Below are 16,198 nucleotides of genomic sequence, written 5' to 3' on the forward strand. Positions count from 1 at the left end.
AGCGGTCAAAACAGCCTCTAGAGTTTTCCCAGTTCATCTGAATAATAACTCCGTAAAGAAACTGCTGATCTACCTACACTAAAACCCGAAACCATTTCATTTCAACATTCGAAATTACAAATATGTCAAAATTGCATTTGAATTGCGCAAAGTGCAAACCGGAGGAAAAACAAAGCAAGGTACAAAATGAAATTATGTAGTCACATTGTTTACCTATTTCTTATACACTATGCTTGTAACTTAGGTAGTGGTTTCCTAGTGAGTAAAACACAAACCATTCAATCGTTGGGTTCGATTCCAGGTCAGGGAAGTAGCTACCAATGCAACTTTTATAAGATTGTGTACTTTCTAAGTAGAGTTATAGTATATCGTGGACACCAACTATAAAAGATTTTTTTAAATTAGCCTCTAGCCTTTAAATTAGGGGTACAAACTAAACACTAAAATAACTACAAACAAAATTTCATGTTTTAATAAATATTAGATTAGATTGTGAATTGTAATAATTTTTGAGCATTATCTTTGAACGCTGAAAAGCTGAAAATCTGAAAAACTAGTAACAGCATCATGACACTAGCAGATATTTTGTTGTATTGTTTTTTAGGGTTCCGTACCCAAAGGGTAAAACGGCCCTATTGTTTTCGCTCCTCTGTCCGTCCGTCCGTCCGTCCGTCCGACTGTCACCAAGCTGTATCTCATGAACCTGATGATGATTTTTTTGCTTATTTTTAAATAATGGTACGGAACCCTTTGTGCGCGAGTCCGACTCGCACTTGGCCGGATTTTTTATTTTATTTTTAGGATCAGGTTATGAAGTACCTCTTTTGATCTGTTCGCAGCAACCTGAAACAACTCCATGTAAGCACTGTCCGATAGAACCAGACCTGGAAACAGCCCGAACGTGTAAATGTGAAGCAACTGCGCGCGCCCTAAGCGATGATGTGCCCAGGTTTCTGGGATTGAAAAACATACGCGATACAGTGCTGAGAGACCAGGAAAACGAAATTGTGCTCAGTCCAAGCGTGCTTAAACAGCACAAAGACTCGAAGAAGACCAAAGACCTCAAGGAGACGAAAGAGCTCAAAAACCCCAAAGAGCCCAAAGCTCCTAAAGAGCCCAAAGACCCCAAATTCTGCAAACATCCATAAACCCTACCAGAAAATACAGAAATCTCAAACCCAGTGAAAGATGGTGGAAACACAGGCAGTGAAAAAATGCAGCCTGATATAGCAAAGTCCAAATAAAAAATACCAACATCTTTTACGTTCTTTTATTATGATGAAAATGTTAAATAATTACACAAAATATATAAAAGATATTTATAAAGACATCGTCTTTTGGTGTAAAGTATTTTTTAGAGGCAGATCCTTTTGGTATCGAGTGTTCAAACGATTAAAACGTAACAGGTTCGACGTTCGTTGGTTAAGACTCTTCAAAACGGTAAACGATAACAGAAATAATGCTGAATGGTTTATCTATTTAATCATTATACTTTTTTTATCGGCTGTTACTTACAGTTTGTACAGATATACTTCATCAAACAGTGTTCGATAAAATAATACCACAGATTAAATTCATTGTAATATTTAACATAAAACATAAGCTTTTCCTTATTAAAATCATTCGTCAACGGTTTTCTCCTTATCTTTATTGCTTTCTTCCTGTTGAATCTTTTTGAATTTTTCAGCCATGTAATTCCAATATTTGCTACGAATTTTGTCGTATTTCCCCGCCAGCGCTTGACAAAGTTCTATGGCTCTAGTCGCATTATGTAAACAGCTGGTCTCCTCTTTTTTGATGGCTTCATTACAAATATCTATGAGGAATGCTAGCAAGTATGGAGAACGACACTTATTCTTGTAAAGTTCTTCACAGAACGAAGTGACGACGCCATTCCCGCTTACACCTTCACCTCTTTTGTCATGTATTAGTACACCTCTAAGATAATTCCATGCACTTTCATTGTTTTTAATAAATTTAATTTTCTCCAATGCATAGCAAATTTCTTTCTGTACATTCAGGTCTGACCAGCCTAAGTAATTATTCATGACAAAGTACCTTTGGTTCCACGCGGAATTATTACGCACGTCATCTGTGATAAGGTGATCAACAAAGTCCATTTCCTTTTCATAGAGCCTGTGAAAATCAACATCATAATAAATCACCTTGCTAAGACAATATTTAACTCTTCTAACAACCTCTAAAATTATGGACTGGAAAGCTAACAACTAACACATAGGTTCTCTCGGTTCAAGCATTTGAGGCTTTTGCGTGATTATTTATATAAAGTGGTGTTCATGGTAATCATAACTCACCAAACTGTAGTGACTCCAAATTGTCATGGCCATAAGAAACGTGCAATATGAAAACAGCCTAAGCTGACAGTATTTAGTCAAGATGTTGATCAATCTATTGATTTCATGATGACATCATTTCAACAATGCAAATTATAAAGTCAAGCTAGCACAGCACTCATTGGCTGTTCATAATTCAATATTTAAATAACAAACCAAATATCTAAATAAACAGGCAAAGTTTTTATAAAGTATAGCGCAGATATTTACCCAAAAGTTTTGATGGCCCATTGTCTGTGCTGCCATGCATGATAGTTTTTAGGGTCTTGCATCAGAGCGTCTCTAGTTAACTCTAGCTCCTGTGAGGGATCTTGCAGCCACTCAACAAGTACTCTCCGGTGATGCCAAACCTGTGGGCAGAATGTTAAGTTTTCAATTTTTCTATTGAGAAAATATATTATGTAATAATATATATATTTTGGATATTGTGTAATTTATATTGCTTGTGTTGTTTTTGTATAGTACCTGTTTGTTTCCCAAATAAAATAAATAAAACCTGGCCAACAAGGAAAATATTTTGTGTCGTTTTTTTTTTCTCAGCTTTAACAAGGTGTACTTATAACATAAACAATTTTGTTTAGTACAAAACCTTATTACATTTATTAACATTATTATATTATACATTTACTAAAAATTATCAATTGAAATAAATGATTCATACCTGATAGTTTTTGGGTGAGTTTTTAATGACAACTTCTACATAATCCAACTCTTGTCTTAAGTCAGTCCCCAAAGCTTTCAGCAGATCTCTCCTGTAATAAATTAAACAAATTATATAATTATTTTTATAGCTTTTAATAGTTCTTTGAAGAGATCATATTCTTGTTTATTGGAAGTAAAAATTATACTATCAAACTAAATATTCTATTAGGCAATCAACATAATCAAAACTGATTTAAAATGGCATTATCTGCTGATACACCATGACAATGGAAAACAAATGATAAGCCCATTTTCAACCAAAGAAAGGCTTACATATACACTCAAATATTAAATTTTACATCTCATAACTATATTTATTTTTAACCCTGATCATACATATATCACCTTTACAATGCAAAACAATAGGCGTATAACAAGATGTTATTTTTGATCTAATTGGTATCATTGGCAGTCATCCAGTCATTATAAATTTACAGGTTCATTATAGTGTTTAGCTGATAAATATATTCCTGCCACTGCTAATGAAGACAGGCATATCTTTATGTTATTTTAAACTCACCTGTATTGCCACACTGTGTAGTTAGCCGGATTTAGTTCCACAGCATCCTTAGTAAGATGTAACGCTCGTTCAGACCTCTCATTGTTTTTAAGTACAGCTCGGAAGTAATCATACACATCCACAACTGGAATTAAAAATGCATTTAGTTAGAGACTTTTGAACATTTATCAATGGAACATATATTCAGTAATAGTTTTTTTGGTGATGGAACTTCTCAAAAGTTATACCAAGTGAAATATAGCAGTCAAAGGGTCATTCTAGGGTCATCAGCATGATATTGGAAAACATAATCAAGTTATGGAAATTAATGCATTGAGCTTTAATGACTTACGTGTCCTTTCTAAACTGAAGGTTAAAATTTAATGATGTAATTAAATATAGGAATATTAACTCAATTTTAAGATCAAACTGTATGTTGTTGAAGTTACCGTATACGTACATTTCTCAGAATGAGCAATGACAACGACTAGGTTAGGACCTTCATCCTCAGGCACGGGAGTCACGTCGCTCCATTCTGGACGATCCTTGTAGTACGTCCACGCAACGTCGCTGTCCCCGCTATCAGACATACTCACTACGATTCAAGACTACAACTAAACCTGCCAGACAATTTACACAAGTACAATGTGAATGTTTACGACCACTATCACTCACTCACTGGCTATAAAGATAATACATGTGCACACAGGAGTAACGCGACGTGAACAAACAAGCGCAGGTATCTAGGCCGAAGGTATTACTGACTTAAAAGTAGGTAAGTCCCGTATCTTTATTTATACACAAGTAATTTTTGTTTTATTTATTCAGATTCCACTTGGCAAATGAAAAATGGCAACTAGAACTACGTCAACAAAACTGACAATCGCCTGCTGCTGCCACAGAACTGCAAAGGATTCATTGACATATATGTGACGTTAATTTGACGTAATCAGATGTGACTGAATGCTGAAATACCTTTGCTCTCGTGGAATATCAGTTTTTTGAGCTAGTTTATATTGTGAGTTTAAATCTGTCTTATATTTCAAGAAACATATAAGATGTTGGATTTAGTTCCTTCTAGTTTCATTAGTATTGCGAATCAGTGAGTTTCAAAACTTATAAACCCATTTTGAAGGAACCAGCCCTACGAAATCTTGGAACGTGTTCCGTTCCTGATTAATCTGAAGCTCAAAGTAATTTTATTAAATCATGTGTGTGTAGTAAAAAACAGATTATTTTTGAAAATAATATATTCATAAAAATACTACCACGAAGGTAAATAATTTATGTTAACAACTAACAGGTAACAAATTAAGAGGAATCATCTATGCATTTACAATTTAAAAATAAACTTTCTAACAACCGTTATCATACTGGTTATTACCAGCCGTAGGCGAGGCCAAGTCCGTTGGTGTAAGTCATGTGGGAGACTGTAGGTGCGGCTGAATATGCTACGCCTAGAAGACCAGCCGTAGTAGCGACCTTTGAGAAAAAAACAAACGATTAAAATTGAATCGGCAAATAATCAGGTAATATCGAATCACATTTTATTAAGTAAGCTTACCTTGGCGACGGGAGCTACGCCAACATGGGAAACCAGCGGTGAAGCAAAACCGTGCGAGTACGCAGGAGAAATAGCGACACCGGGGTTGCTCACGCGGACATCGGCTTTCCGGACACTTGAGAAAGGCGTGTCAATCGATTTCGTGTATGTGGATACCTATTTAAAATATTTAAAAAACAAACGTTAGAAAAGACATAGGCGAGTAGGTAAATAAGAAGACAAAAAGTCGCAAGAAACCCTCAGAGACACAAATTTCCTTAGGGTGGAATCAAACAGCAATGATATACCTGGCCAAGATTGAACGGTGACCTCAGAATATTAGAATGCTGAGAAGAAACTGCTGGTTGAGCAGGGTAGGAGCTGTATGGGTTCCAGCCTCCATAGGCATAGGGAGAACTGTAGACAGGAGACACGAGCCCAGCGTGGGCGGCGGCAGCCAGGCACACCAAAAGTAATAACTAGAAAAGGAAAACACATAGCTTTAGTGCTGATGTTATGCTTTAAGCTTAGCCACGAAACATTTAAAGTTCCATCCAAAAACTTATTTGGCTTCACCTTCACTTATTCTGTGAGCCAAAGAAGGGATTTCTATTGACGTGATAGAATATATTTAATTACACCATAAGCATAAATTGTAACTAATTAATAGGTATCGAGGTACTTACTTTTAAAAGCATATTTAGTGTTCAACCCCTCAAAGCTCAGACCAATATGTTTGAATCGGCAGGCGCGTCAGCCTTTTATACTGGCCCAGTATGTTAGAATGAAGGGACACATGTGTGATAAGGCATACGCAACATAATGTATGACAGCATTCATTGTATGCGTGTCTGTAGAGCTTTGGAAAAAGCGCGTGCGCAGGGCGTGGCAAGTAAACAAGGACAATACATAGGCAGCCTGACCAGCCGGCCGGCAAGTCAATAACGTGCTGAAATAATAGGGGTTAAAGTATGAAATTGCCGATTTGTACTGAAAATCTAAATTGTAATTTTTTTTAATTTTTAACAAACTTATTTAATCAAAATAGTTGCGATTATTATCTATACATTGCGGCCATCTAATAAGAAGGTCATGTATGCCGTTACGATAGAACTCTGAGGATCTAGACTGCACAAACTGTGTGAAAGAATTTTGATTTGCCTCCTGGAAAGAAACTTCTTGTGACGCAGATAATTGTCTAAATCACAAAAAAAAATGGTCGTCCGTTAGAGCAAGGTCTGGCGAATATGGAGGAAGACGAATAGTTTCCAACTGCAGTTCCTGAAGAGTTAAAACGGTTTCTTTTGCTGTATGAGGCCTCGCGTTGTCATGAAGCAATAACGGTGAAGGTCGATTCATGAGTCGTGGCTGTTTTACTGCTAATTTTTTCAACATTATTCGTCTTCGGATGGGTATCTGGGTAGTTTGACTAGGATCGGCGTTCACCGTCTCTCTTAATTTCTCGTTAATCACCTGTCAGGCGGTCTTTTTCATGGCTCGTTCTTCAAGTCGAAGTTTCCACCACGAAAGCGTTTAATCCAAAATCGCACGGTGCGTTCATTAGCAGACACCTCTTCAAATGCAGCATTGATATTGCGGGCTGTTTCTGCCGTTTACTTCCGCGTCGGAACTCATATTCAAAAATTACTCAAATTTTCGCAGTGTCCATCTTTCTTGTTTAAGTTGAATAACAAAAACAATTGAACATCGATCACAGAAACCACGTGAAAAAAGTTTCATTCGAAAACCTCAAACCATGAAGACTCTATGGCAATTCAAAAACCTACTAGAATAAAACGGCAATTTCATACTTTAACCCCTAATATTTAGATAGGTACTAATTTTCTGTGTGTAAGAAGCCATTCCATGTCGTATTCCACATTGGGCTATTTAAACGGCACCCGAGTGCATATCAAGTAGGTAAGTATTAAAGTAGGTAGGTACGGTCATGCACCTTAACTCAATAGTTATAAGTGCGATTTTCCTATAAAATTGTTACCACTGACCTGAAGTTGACTGTATGTTCATAATGTCAACTTCAGGTCATGTGTGTTCATAATTATATTTATTTGGCCAGCTTCATAATTTAAGATGCGTTGCAGTACCTAAAACTTTGCAGAACGAACACCCAAAATATTTAATATAACAAATAATTTAAGTAAGTATAGTAAGTTAGTCCCGTAATTGGTTTCTAATGTCACTGAGTGCAATTTCAAGAAACACTGCGTCATTATATAAGTGGATATGAAAGTACCTAAGCATAAAAAAGTAACGCAAGTACCTTCGCAGTATGTAGGTAGTGTATGAACTTAGGTACCTACTGACCCACCTCGGCTGTAGGTACCTAAACAACCAACCAACAATACCTACCTAGTACCCATGATAATAACAATAATCTCCGTTTATATCTAGACCAAGTTCGTCAAGTTTCATACGTAGGTGACATAGGTGAATTACTTATAATAGGACTGATTGCTGTTCTGGCCCAGTTTGGTGCCTACATTATTATTAAACTTATCTAGAACTTCTTACTTCAAACTCAACAAGTTTGTTTCTTGGGTATAACCTAATTACGCCGTATTGTCAAAGCATAAAAATATAGGCATGATCAGGAAACTAACTAGTTTATCGATTTACATAATATGTCCACTAAGAATCATCATCATCATCATCATCATCATCAGCCTATCGCAGTCCACTGCTGGACATAGGCCTCTCCAAGTGCACGCCACTGAAATCGATTTTCGGCCCACTAAGAATAAAAAGAAAAATAAGTAGATACCTACCTAGGCACCACAAAATCCCCTCGACAGACATTCTAAAGAGGATATGATGATTAGAACATTTAGTAGTTATTAAAATTAAAATAATGAATAATATGATTTATAGTTAACCTAGGCGTCCCTTTAACTGTATTTGGATCAGTTTCCAGTCTTACCGGACATAATAATATACATTCCGGCTACTGACCACCCGTCATAACAACCCGTCAGAAACATCTTGACGAAGTTTTCCAAAGCACGAAGGAATTCTGAATGAGCGCTTAACTTTTGATCGAACTCTTGCTTCTTAGCCGATAACTAGTCAATAGATAAATATACGAGAACTGAATATTTCATTTGCCTAATATTTAATACAATTAGCATATTATCAGCACGTGTTAGATTGTCAGACAGGGTGCGGTTCGCCTTGTCTTTTATTCATGACAAACTGATCTGTATGACCTAAACCTGTCAGCCCAGACTATTATGTGTAGGTACCTACGTACGTTAAATTGGTTAGTTTGATATGGCACATGTCTAAACGATGTAGTCAGACAAATTGGTACCTACCTAGCAATGGTAAATTTAGGTAGGTACATCATTCCGCTATTCAGTAAATGGGACAAATAAGCAAACCAGAACGATTTCTAGGCAATAATTACATTCGTCACGCTGTCCCCACGGGGCAAGCCAAGTGCATCGTCACACTAACTGCAATTCATTTGTACGTGCATTAGTGGCTGGTCTTTGCATTCATTTGTGCTTAAAATGTATTCTTTTGATAAACACGTCATTTTAATACTCTGCGCCATCGTAGTGTCCACCAAGTCAGAGCGGTGGTATTCCGCGACTATCATTGAAAGGAGAAACTCTTATCACAATTCGTCAAATACAGATTTTAGACCCAGTTACATCCAAAATAATGAGCATAATTTCATGCCTTTAGTGTTAATTGATCCCAAAAAATCTGAATTTAAACGCAACGATTATTTTACGGCATCAGACTCTCATAATGGCGACATAAGGAGTGATAACAATGTCTCCTATTTAAATCCTTCTGATCGGATACTAAATTTCAATAATTCTATAGAAAATATAAACGTATTGCATAGAATACGTCCCAAAAGGAAACTTGTTCGTAAAAAGTGTCCTGCAGTGAAACCGAGACAATCGAAGCAGTTAAATTCAAAACCGAAATCTAAGACGAGGTTCTTAGAAGTGTTTCAGGTAGTGGAATTTGATCATGTGTCGTGTGTATCCAGCAGTGGTTTAGAAGGAACGTGTCTGCCTGAAGCTGAGTGCATCGAATCTGGTGGATCTACAATGGGGACTTGTGCTGACGGATATGGAACGTGTTGTGTTAGTAAGTGCTAATCAAACAACGCCAGTATTTTTCAAATGAAAAGCACAGTAACTTCATTGTCTACGTAAAAGTTTTGTCACTTTTCTTCTTCTCGCACTTATCTAGCTAGCTAAAATATGAAAGATAATGTCAATATTCCAGCTCAATTTGCGTGTGACGGCCGATCAGCGGCAGAATCGGGCTGGTTCACTAATCCTGACTTCCCTTCACCAAGCACGGAACGGTTGTCTTGTGCTTTCGCATTGGACAAAGCTTCTGAAGACGTAAAACAGATACGTTTAGACTTCTCTAATTTTGAGGTAGGTAAGGTTTAATTTGGATACTATAGTCTTAGAGGTCAGATCAGAAGTGGTACTTGAAAATGAATAACACACGTCTATAAACATTTAACCTGGTAAGGTTTATTTCTTACAAAGGATTTAGCAGAAGCCAACTTTGAATAGCAAATACAATATCGATAATTAATTATAAGATCACGATGTGACATCTTCAACGTCCGTCATCTAGACACACGGCAGTGTGTCCGCCAAGTTCGAGCAAAAAAAGCGACACACCGGCCGTGGGTTATATTACACGAACCATTTCGGGCCAAATTCGACCCCCCTGTAACTCAAAATCTATTTTATTTAGGCATATCAAATTTCTAGTATCTGTTGAGACCCCCTCACTTATCTAAAATACAAAATTTCATTAATATACCTATTGTAGGTCTTGAGATATTGACGTCAGAAAATCGCTATTTTTACTATACACTCACTGACTGACTGACTCACTCATCAAAAACCTAGACCACTTCCAATGGTCGTGTTGACTTGAAATTTGGCATGGAGGTAGGTCTTTATGTCAAGGTAAAGGGAAAAATCTGAAAATGGCCAAGTGTGAGTCGGTTTCAAAATAATGAAGGTGTTTTATACCCGGTGTAAATTTATACCCCTAAGGAACTAAAACGAACTAAATTTATCTATATTTATATAATATATCTTCGAATGGTACAAAGGTTTGTATTTAGTCAAAGTAAAGTAAAAATCTGAAAACGGCCAAGTGTGAATCACTTTCGAAAATAACGAATGTGTAACTTTGATCCACGAACATAATATATGATAACATGTCATGTCAGTCAGTTGGTAAATCTAGTCCATTTAGTTCATTTAGTTCATTTCTTTGTAAGAAACATAGTGCATATTAAAAAATCTAAAAAATAGTATAAATGAGACATTTCTTTAACTAACTTCATCATAAGAAAAAAAAAATAAACAACCTTACAAAAATAAATGAAATCCCACCCAAAACAAAAATGTGAAAGACTGCCAAGTTCGATAATATGGGAATGCTTCGCCTATAAAAGAAGTGAGATCTGAATAAGTAAAAAGTTCCATACACATACCTCAGTTAAAAATAGTTACTTTTTAATGATGATTACTTGGCAAGTTTTAATAGAAAATTAAATACCTGATTCATTGCGTTTAGTAGGTTTATAACAAGGTGTATGAAAACTTGCCAAGTAACATCATTAAAAAGTAACTATTTTTAACTGAGGTATGTGTATGGAACTTTCTAGGGGCCGTCCGGGCGGGGTTTTAAGAAGTGTCCGGGGAAAACCCGGACACTTTACATGTAAGGAAGCACCTCATTGAATTTAAGCATATGTTAATAGTAAATGGATAACTTACAAATTAGGTATTATTTTGTTTTAAAAAAATCGTACTCGTTCGGGGGGAAATGCGATTATACATATAGGTGTGCGTGTGTAGAATGTGCAGGTATAGTAGCTACATGCCTAAATACATACTGATATAACATTGTTTTTTTCAGTTACTTCCACCAACAGATGGATCATGTCAATATGACCAGTTCATTGTTTCAGGACAAAATCTCAATAACATAATACCGATACTTTGCGGAATCAATTCCGGTCAACACGGTAAGAATCTATCTCATTAACAAAATCGGCATACAAATAATTAAAGTGTAGATTTTTAACGCCAATTTGTTTTTCAGTGTATATTGAAGTTGGTGACGTCGAAGGGCCAATTTATTTAACATTCCAAACCGTATCTTCCGACAGCAGACTTTTTTCTATAAAGGTACCTACAACGCAGATTTTTTTGAAAAGGTTCACAAAGGCGAACAGCTCTTAATTAATGACTTTTACTTAGATAACGCAATTGACCTCGTCCGATGAGCTCGCGGCGCCTTCAGGCTGCTTACAATACTACACAGAACTTCAAGGCTACTTAGAATCTTTCAACTATCGAGATAAATCTGACATCGTTATTGCAAGAACACCAAGTTACTTAGTAAGTATATCGATATACCTACCGAATATTTTTAAGAAAAGCCTATAAGGCAGTAACATAATGAAAAATTTATATTCCTTTAATATATTGTCACGTTTCAGAACAATCTCAATTACGCTATGTGCATTGAGCGTAAGGCAGAAACTTGTAGCGTGACATACACCAACACGGGTACCATGGAGATAGTCAATTACGACACATGTAAGTTCACGTAATAAACCCACATTAGTGTCATTAGGCACCATAATGAATCATTATGCTTGTAATCTGCGTAATTTAGTGCACCTTATAGTTATAACTAGGTACTGTACATAGACATTATAGCAAAATTACTTAATGATTTCATTATTAAATTAGTCCTAAGCTAATCCACGTCCTACACCCAGAATACTGACAGAACGTTTACGCTAATATTTTAATGGATTGGGATCGAATTCGTGATCCTTCTGAAGCCGTTGGAAGGCCATTTGTGGGTGTCACGAAATAAACTCAGTTTTTTTCTTGGACACTTGAATTTCATTATACTTTCGTTAGAGTATAAAATCCAACGATGGAGTGCCAATTTACAAAATCATAGCCAACTAAATGTGGGTGACGAAATGACGAAATTAATCCCATTTACTTCCAGATGGATTACCAGTTATTTATCCGGGACAGGCAGGAGTGGAAATTCTGAACTGTCCCAACGATTGGTTGCTGATAACTGCTACAAGGCTTTGCGGAGACCGCCTCAATGACGGATCCGTGTTTCAGGATTTTACTGTGGATGCACCTATTACAGGTAACTTTGAATATTCTCAGTATTTATTGTTGACATAGCTATTTATAGAGAAAATTTTGAAAAGGAGACAAATAAAAAAAAAGCTTTTGTATGCAGTAACATTGAAGCAGTTCTCGCTAATTCAGGAGAAAATTGGATTTATCTCCTCTACATTACAGGGCTTTAGAAATAGATAGTAATGTGAATTTCTATGTCCATACAAACAAAAAGCTTTTCTCTTTTGTTTTCAGATAATAATGCAGGCCCCATTGTAGTATGGTTTCGTTCTGATGAATCCTACGTTGGCGATGGCTTCAAGCTGATGTATCAACAGAATCCATGCAATACTTAACATTCAAAATAATAACAAAATAATTATAATCCCAAAAATGCATTTATTGATCCCTTAATAAAATATTTGTGTACTTAATACTGTTATGAATATGACTTAGTTCAATTATGAATATTGTTATCTCTTAAAAAATAAAAGTGAAAAAAAAAAACTTATAAAAATATTATTTTTGATTATTAGAAATTGTATAGAACAAGTATTTTGTAATATTTTCCATAGCAATTAGTAATATTTTCCGGTGGTTAGATTTTTTGGCATTACAACAATTTATTAATCTGTTTAAAGTTCATAAGACATTGCAGTTTCTAAGCCACATATGACACATACTCAAATTGAATATCCAAATTAAAATTATTGCTCATTATAATAAAATGATTACTCTACAAACTGACAAAAATAATAAGTACTATATTTATGACTTTGATTAACTAAGATTATAGATTATGTACTTTTAATAATGTAAGGCATAGTTTGTAAGCAACATTATATGTTGAATGTTTATATAAAACATTTATTTATTACCCATTGTATGTTTGACTGCAATATGCAAGACAGATTGATTTTCTATTGTTTTATAACTAGCAACATACAAGAGGTCAAGCAAATAATATGTGGCTTATATAAATATACATTTTATTTGCTTTTAACATCAGTCTTCTTTTTAAGACCATCTCTTACAATTTTGTTAAAAGATAATAAGATGCCAACCATGATGATTCTTAAAAATCCCATTGAGAACACTTGCAGTGCTACTTGGGAACCATTCTCTATGGAACCACCAAACAGAGTTGTTAGAAGTGTACCAGAAAGGCTGTATACGGAATAGGTCTTGCCAACCTGAAACAATATTAAGAAAATTATTAATATAAAGAAAAGTTAAAAAAATGTTTCATTTCTGAAACCTGTCATAACAATTTGGCACAACTGCAGATGAATATTCCATAGTAACATACAACCCATTTGTTTTTACTGAAACTTTTTAATTCATATGGGGGGAATGTTTTTTAATAAGATATATCTATCTCTATCTAGATATAATTATTATTTACTTTGTACAAAAATTTTAATAAAAAAAAAACAAAATACTCATACTATAAGTGATACAATGAGCAGTCTATAACCTTATCATCCTCCTCCAAGCCTTTTTCCCAACTATGTTAGGGTCAGCTTCCAGCCTAACCCTAAGTCTAACCTTATATGTTTTTTTTTTTAAATATTAAGCAACACTTACAAGAGAATCATGAATCATTTGTTTGCCAACATCCTCAGCTGAGTGCAGGCCAGCAGTTCCCGATATAAGTTTGGTCTCTTCTGGTTTTGTGAGCTCCTCATTCTTCAAGCCAGGGGTGTCAGTGTCAGGTGGGAAAGCTATTGTCAACCTTACGCTGGTGCCCACAAGCTCCATAATCACAGACTCTGCTAAGCCACGGACGGCCCATTTGCCAGCACTGTAGGCGCTGTATCCATATATACCTGGAAAGTTAGAAGGTATTTGTCAGAGAAAGTAATGAACTGATGATCTAGGAATTTTCTTTTATTAATAATTTTATTATTATTTCAAGTAGATAGAGTTTTCAATCTCTCATCCTACATGGATGTAATAATTTTACACTTACCAACCAAAGCAGCTTCTGAGCTCACAAATACAATAAGACCTTCATTTCTTTTCTTCATTCCTGGTAAAACATACCGGGTAGGGTAGGCGGTACCAAAGTAGTTCAAGTCAATCATTTGTTTTATGGCATCAATTTCCATTTTTTCAAACTGGCCACATATGCACATACCAGCACAGTTAACCAACATGAATATAGGACCTTGTTTCTCCTCTATCGAAGCAAAGCATTGTTCTATAGCTTTATAATCAGAGGTTACATCTAGAGCCGCATACTGAATTTTTTGGTTAGTTTTATCGGAGCAGTTGGCGTTTATCTCGGCTACAGCTGCAGTAAGTTTTGCTACATCACGACCGATAACTGTTACATGAGCTCCCAGTCTGGCTGCTTCCACTGCAGCAGCTTTGCCTATTCCACTTGATCCACCAGTTACGACTACATGTTTACCTCTCAAATCCTTGTAAACAACTTTTTTATCTAATGAAAAATGTACAACAAGTCCTAAGGCACATACGACAAACAGGAACAACGCAATATAAATAAGCATGATTAATGTTTTTCACACAATCTAGACGAAACGTGGAGGCCGAAACAAATTACGATACGAAAAAGGCGGTGCCGCCGGAATTTGGATTGAAATGACATAAACCGATAAACGTCTGTTGACATTGACACTTACAAATTAACGTATGGGCTCCGTTTCAAGCATACATTGTCGTAATCATAATAGCTAAACAAATCGATATTAGTACACTTAATTATTTTTTTCTTGGTAATATAATCTTAATAATACGATTCTATTTAGATAAATAAAAATAAAATAAAATAAGGAAATATTTTTTTCAACAAAGGACTCTAATTTCATCTTTATTGTCTATCTTTCTTTATGGCAAAAATAGTCTATTCCCGTCATTCTTTCATTTTTTTTTTCGGATTCTGGCGGGAACTTTAAATAAGCGCGGTTCAGGATTTTTTCAAAATTTGTTTTTATTAAACATTTGCTAGTTTTTTTATGTAAAAGTAATTAAAACAAAAGTGCTAGGTGTGGAAAACGTGAAAATGGTGGGAAATGAGGGGGGCGGGGATAACCCGCCCACCTCACATAAACGTCCCCGGTCTGAGGCCGGAGGCGAAGGGACTGCGATGGACTGCTGTGGTGATGGCGGCGGCGGTGAGCGTACTGACTATACACCATATTTCAAACCCGATTATAAAAGACTATATCCAGAAAATGCACCTTATGTGGACTTTAAAGTGTTCATTGAAGCCACCAACAGTAAGGATAGAATAGGAAATAAGAGCCCTATCTACCTTAACCACATATTTTCTAGCGAAATAAAAGGGGTGACGGCCATACAGCGCATTAATGCGAATAAAATAGCGGTAATATTCAAGCAATATAATACTGCTAATAATTTTATTAATAATACTGCTTTTCTTAACAAGCATGATTTGAAAGCATTTATTCCGGCTGCGCAAATAGAAAAAACAGGTATAATCAGATTTGTACCAGCAAACATCTCTAACAAAGAATTATATACAAAACTGTCTTCAATCTATGAAATAATAGCTGTAAGAAGATTCACAAAGAAAGTTGGACAAGAGCGAGTACCACTACAAACAGTTAGCATAACTTTTCTATCAAATATTCTTCCAGACAATGTACAATATGATTTATTTTCATACCGAGTATTTGAATATGTCCCCCCATTGCAGCAATGTTTCCGTTGCTTCAAATTTAACCATTCTGCTAGAATATGCAATGGTAAACAAAGATGTTCCATTTGTGGAGGTGAGCATTTATACAAAGTATGTGACAAACCAACAGAGATCTGCTGTGTCAATTGCAGTGGGCCTCATCTGGCAATATCTAGATTGTGTCCAATTAAATTAAACAAAATTTTAGAAAAGAAAAATAAAATAACTTACGCAAGTGCAACAATGACAAAACAA

At 35.6% G+C, this 16,198-nt stretch overlaps 5 protein-coding genes and 1 long non-coding RNA gene across 6 annotated transcripts in view; 3 read left to right on the forward strand and 3 right to left on the reverse strand.

Moving 5' to 3' along the window:
• Diap1 (Death-associated inhibitor of apoptosis 1) overlaps window positions 1–16,198 on the forward strand; it is a 141,308-nt gene that overhangs the window by 41,321 nt on the left and 83,789 nt on the right. The window lies entirely within an intron of this gene.
• Window positions 39–1,326, forward strand: LOC110383241 (uncharacterized). The gene is made up of 2 exons (XR_010276629.1): window positions 39–179; window positions 840–1,326. It is a non-coding gene; the product is annotated as an uncharacterized LOC110383241 (long non-coding RNA).
• Window positions 1,257–4,465, reverse strand: LOC110383240 (protein farnesyltransferase/geranylgeranyltransferase type-1 subunit alpha). The gene is made up of 5 exons (XM_021344007.3): window positions 4,016–4,465; window positions 3,577–3,700; window positions 3,016–3,106; window positions 2,565–2,704; window positions 1,257–2,136 (listed from the first exon to the last, which is right to left on the reverse strand). Exons 1-5 carry the CDS (start codon window positions 4,143–4,145, stop codon window positions 1,620–1,622), a joined length of 1,002 nt encoding a protein of 333 aa, XP_021199682.3. The 5' UTR covers window positions 4,146–4,465; the 3' UTR covers window positions 1,257–1,619.
• On the reverse strand, window positions 4,788–5,927 carry LOC110383243 (pupal cuticle protein C1B). Its single transcript, XM_021344011.3, has 4 exons — window positions 5,785–5,927; window positions 5,407–5,577; window positions 5,120–5,275; window positions 4,788–5,037 (listed from the first exon to the last, which is right to left on the reverse strand). Exons 1-4 carry the CDS (start codon window positions 5,794–5,796, stop codon window positions 4,936–4,938), a joined length of 441 nt encoding a protein of 146 aa, XP_021199686.2. The 5' UTR covers window positions 5,797–5,927; the 3' UTR covers window positions 4,788–4,935.
• LOC110383244 (uncharacterized) lies at window positions 8,508–12,667 on the forward strand. The gene is made up of 8 exons (XM_021344012.3): window positions 8,508–9,223; window positions 9,365–9,522; window positions 11,036–11,144; window positions 11,222–11,307; window positions 11,380–11,520; window positions 11,622–11,721; window positions 12,149–12,301; window positions 12,532–12,667. Exons 1-8 carry the CDS (start codon window positions 8,629–8,631, stop codon window positions 12,630–12,632), a joined length of 1,443 nt encoding a protein of 480 aa, XP_021199687.3. The 5' UTR covers window positions 8,508–8,628; the 3' UTR covers window positions 12,633–12,667.
• LOC110383245 (3-ketodihydrosphingosine reductase) lies at window positions 12,656–14,888 on the reverse strand. The gene is made up of 3 exons (XM_021344013.3): window positions 14,249–14,888; window positions 13,864–14,105; window positions 12,656–13,469 (listed from the first exon to the last, which is right to left on the reverse strand). Exons 1-3 carry the CDS (start codon window positions 14,790–14,792, stop codon window positions 13,266–13,268), a joined length of 990 nt encoding a protein of 329 aa, XP_021199688.3. The 5' UTR covers window positions 14,793–14,888; the 3' UTR covers window positions 12,656–13,265.

Source organism: Helicoverpa armigera, chromosome 7, assembly GCF_030705265.1.
Source record: "Helicoverpa armigera isolate CAAS_96S chromosome 7, ASM3070526v1, whole genome shotgun sequence".
NCBI classification, from domain to species: Eukaryota; Metazoa; Arthropoda; class Insecta; order Lepidoptera; family Noctuidae; genus Helicoverpa; species Helicoverpa armigera.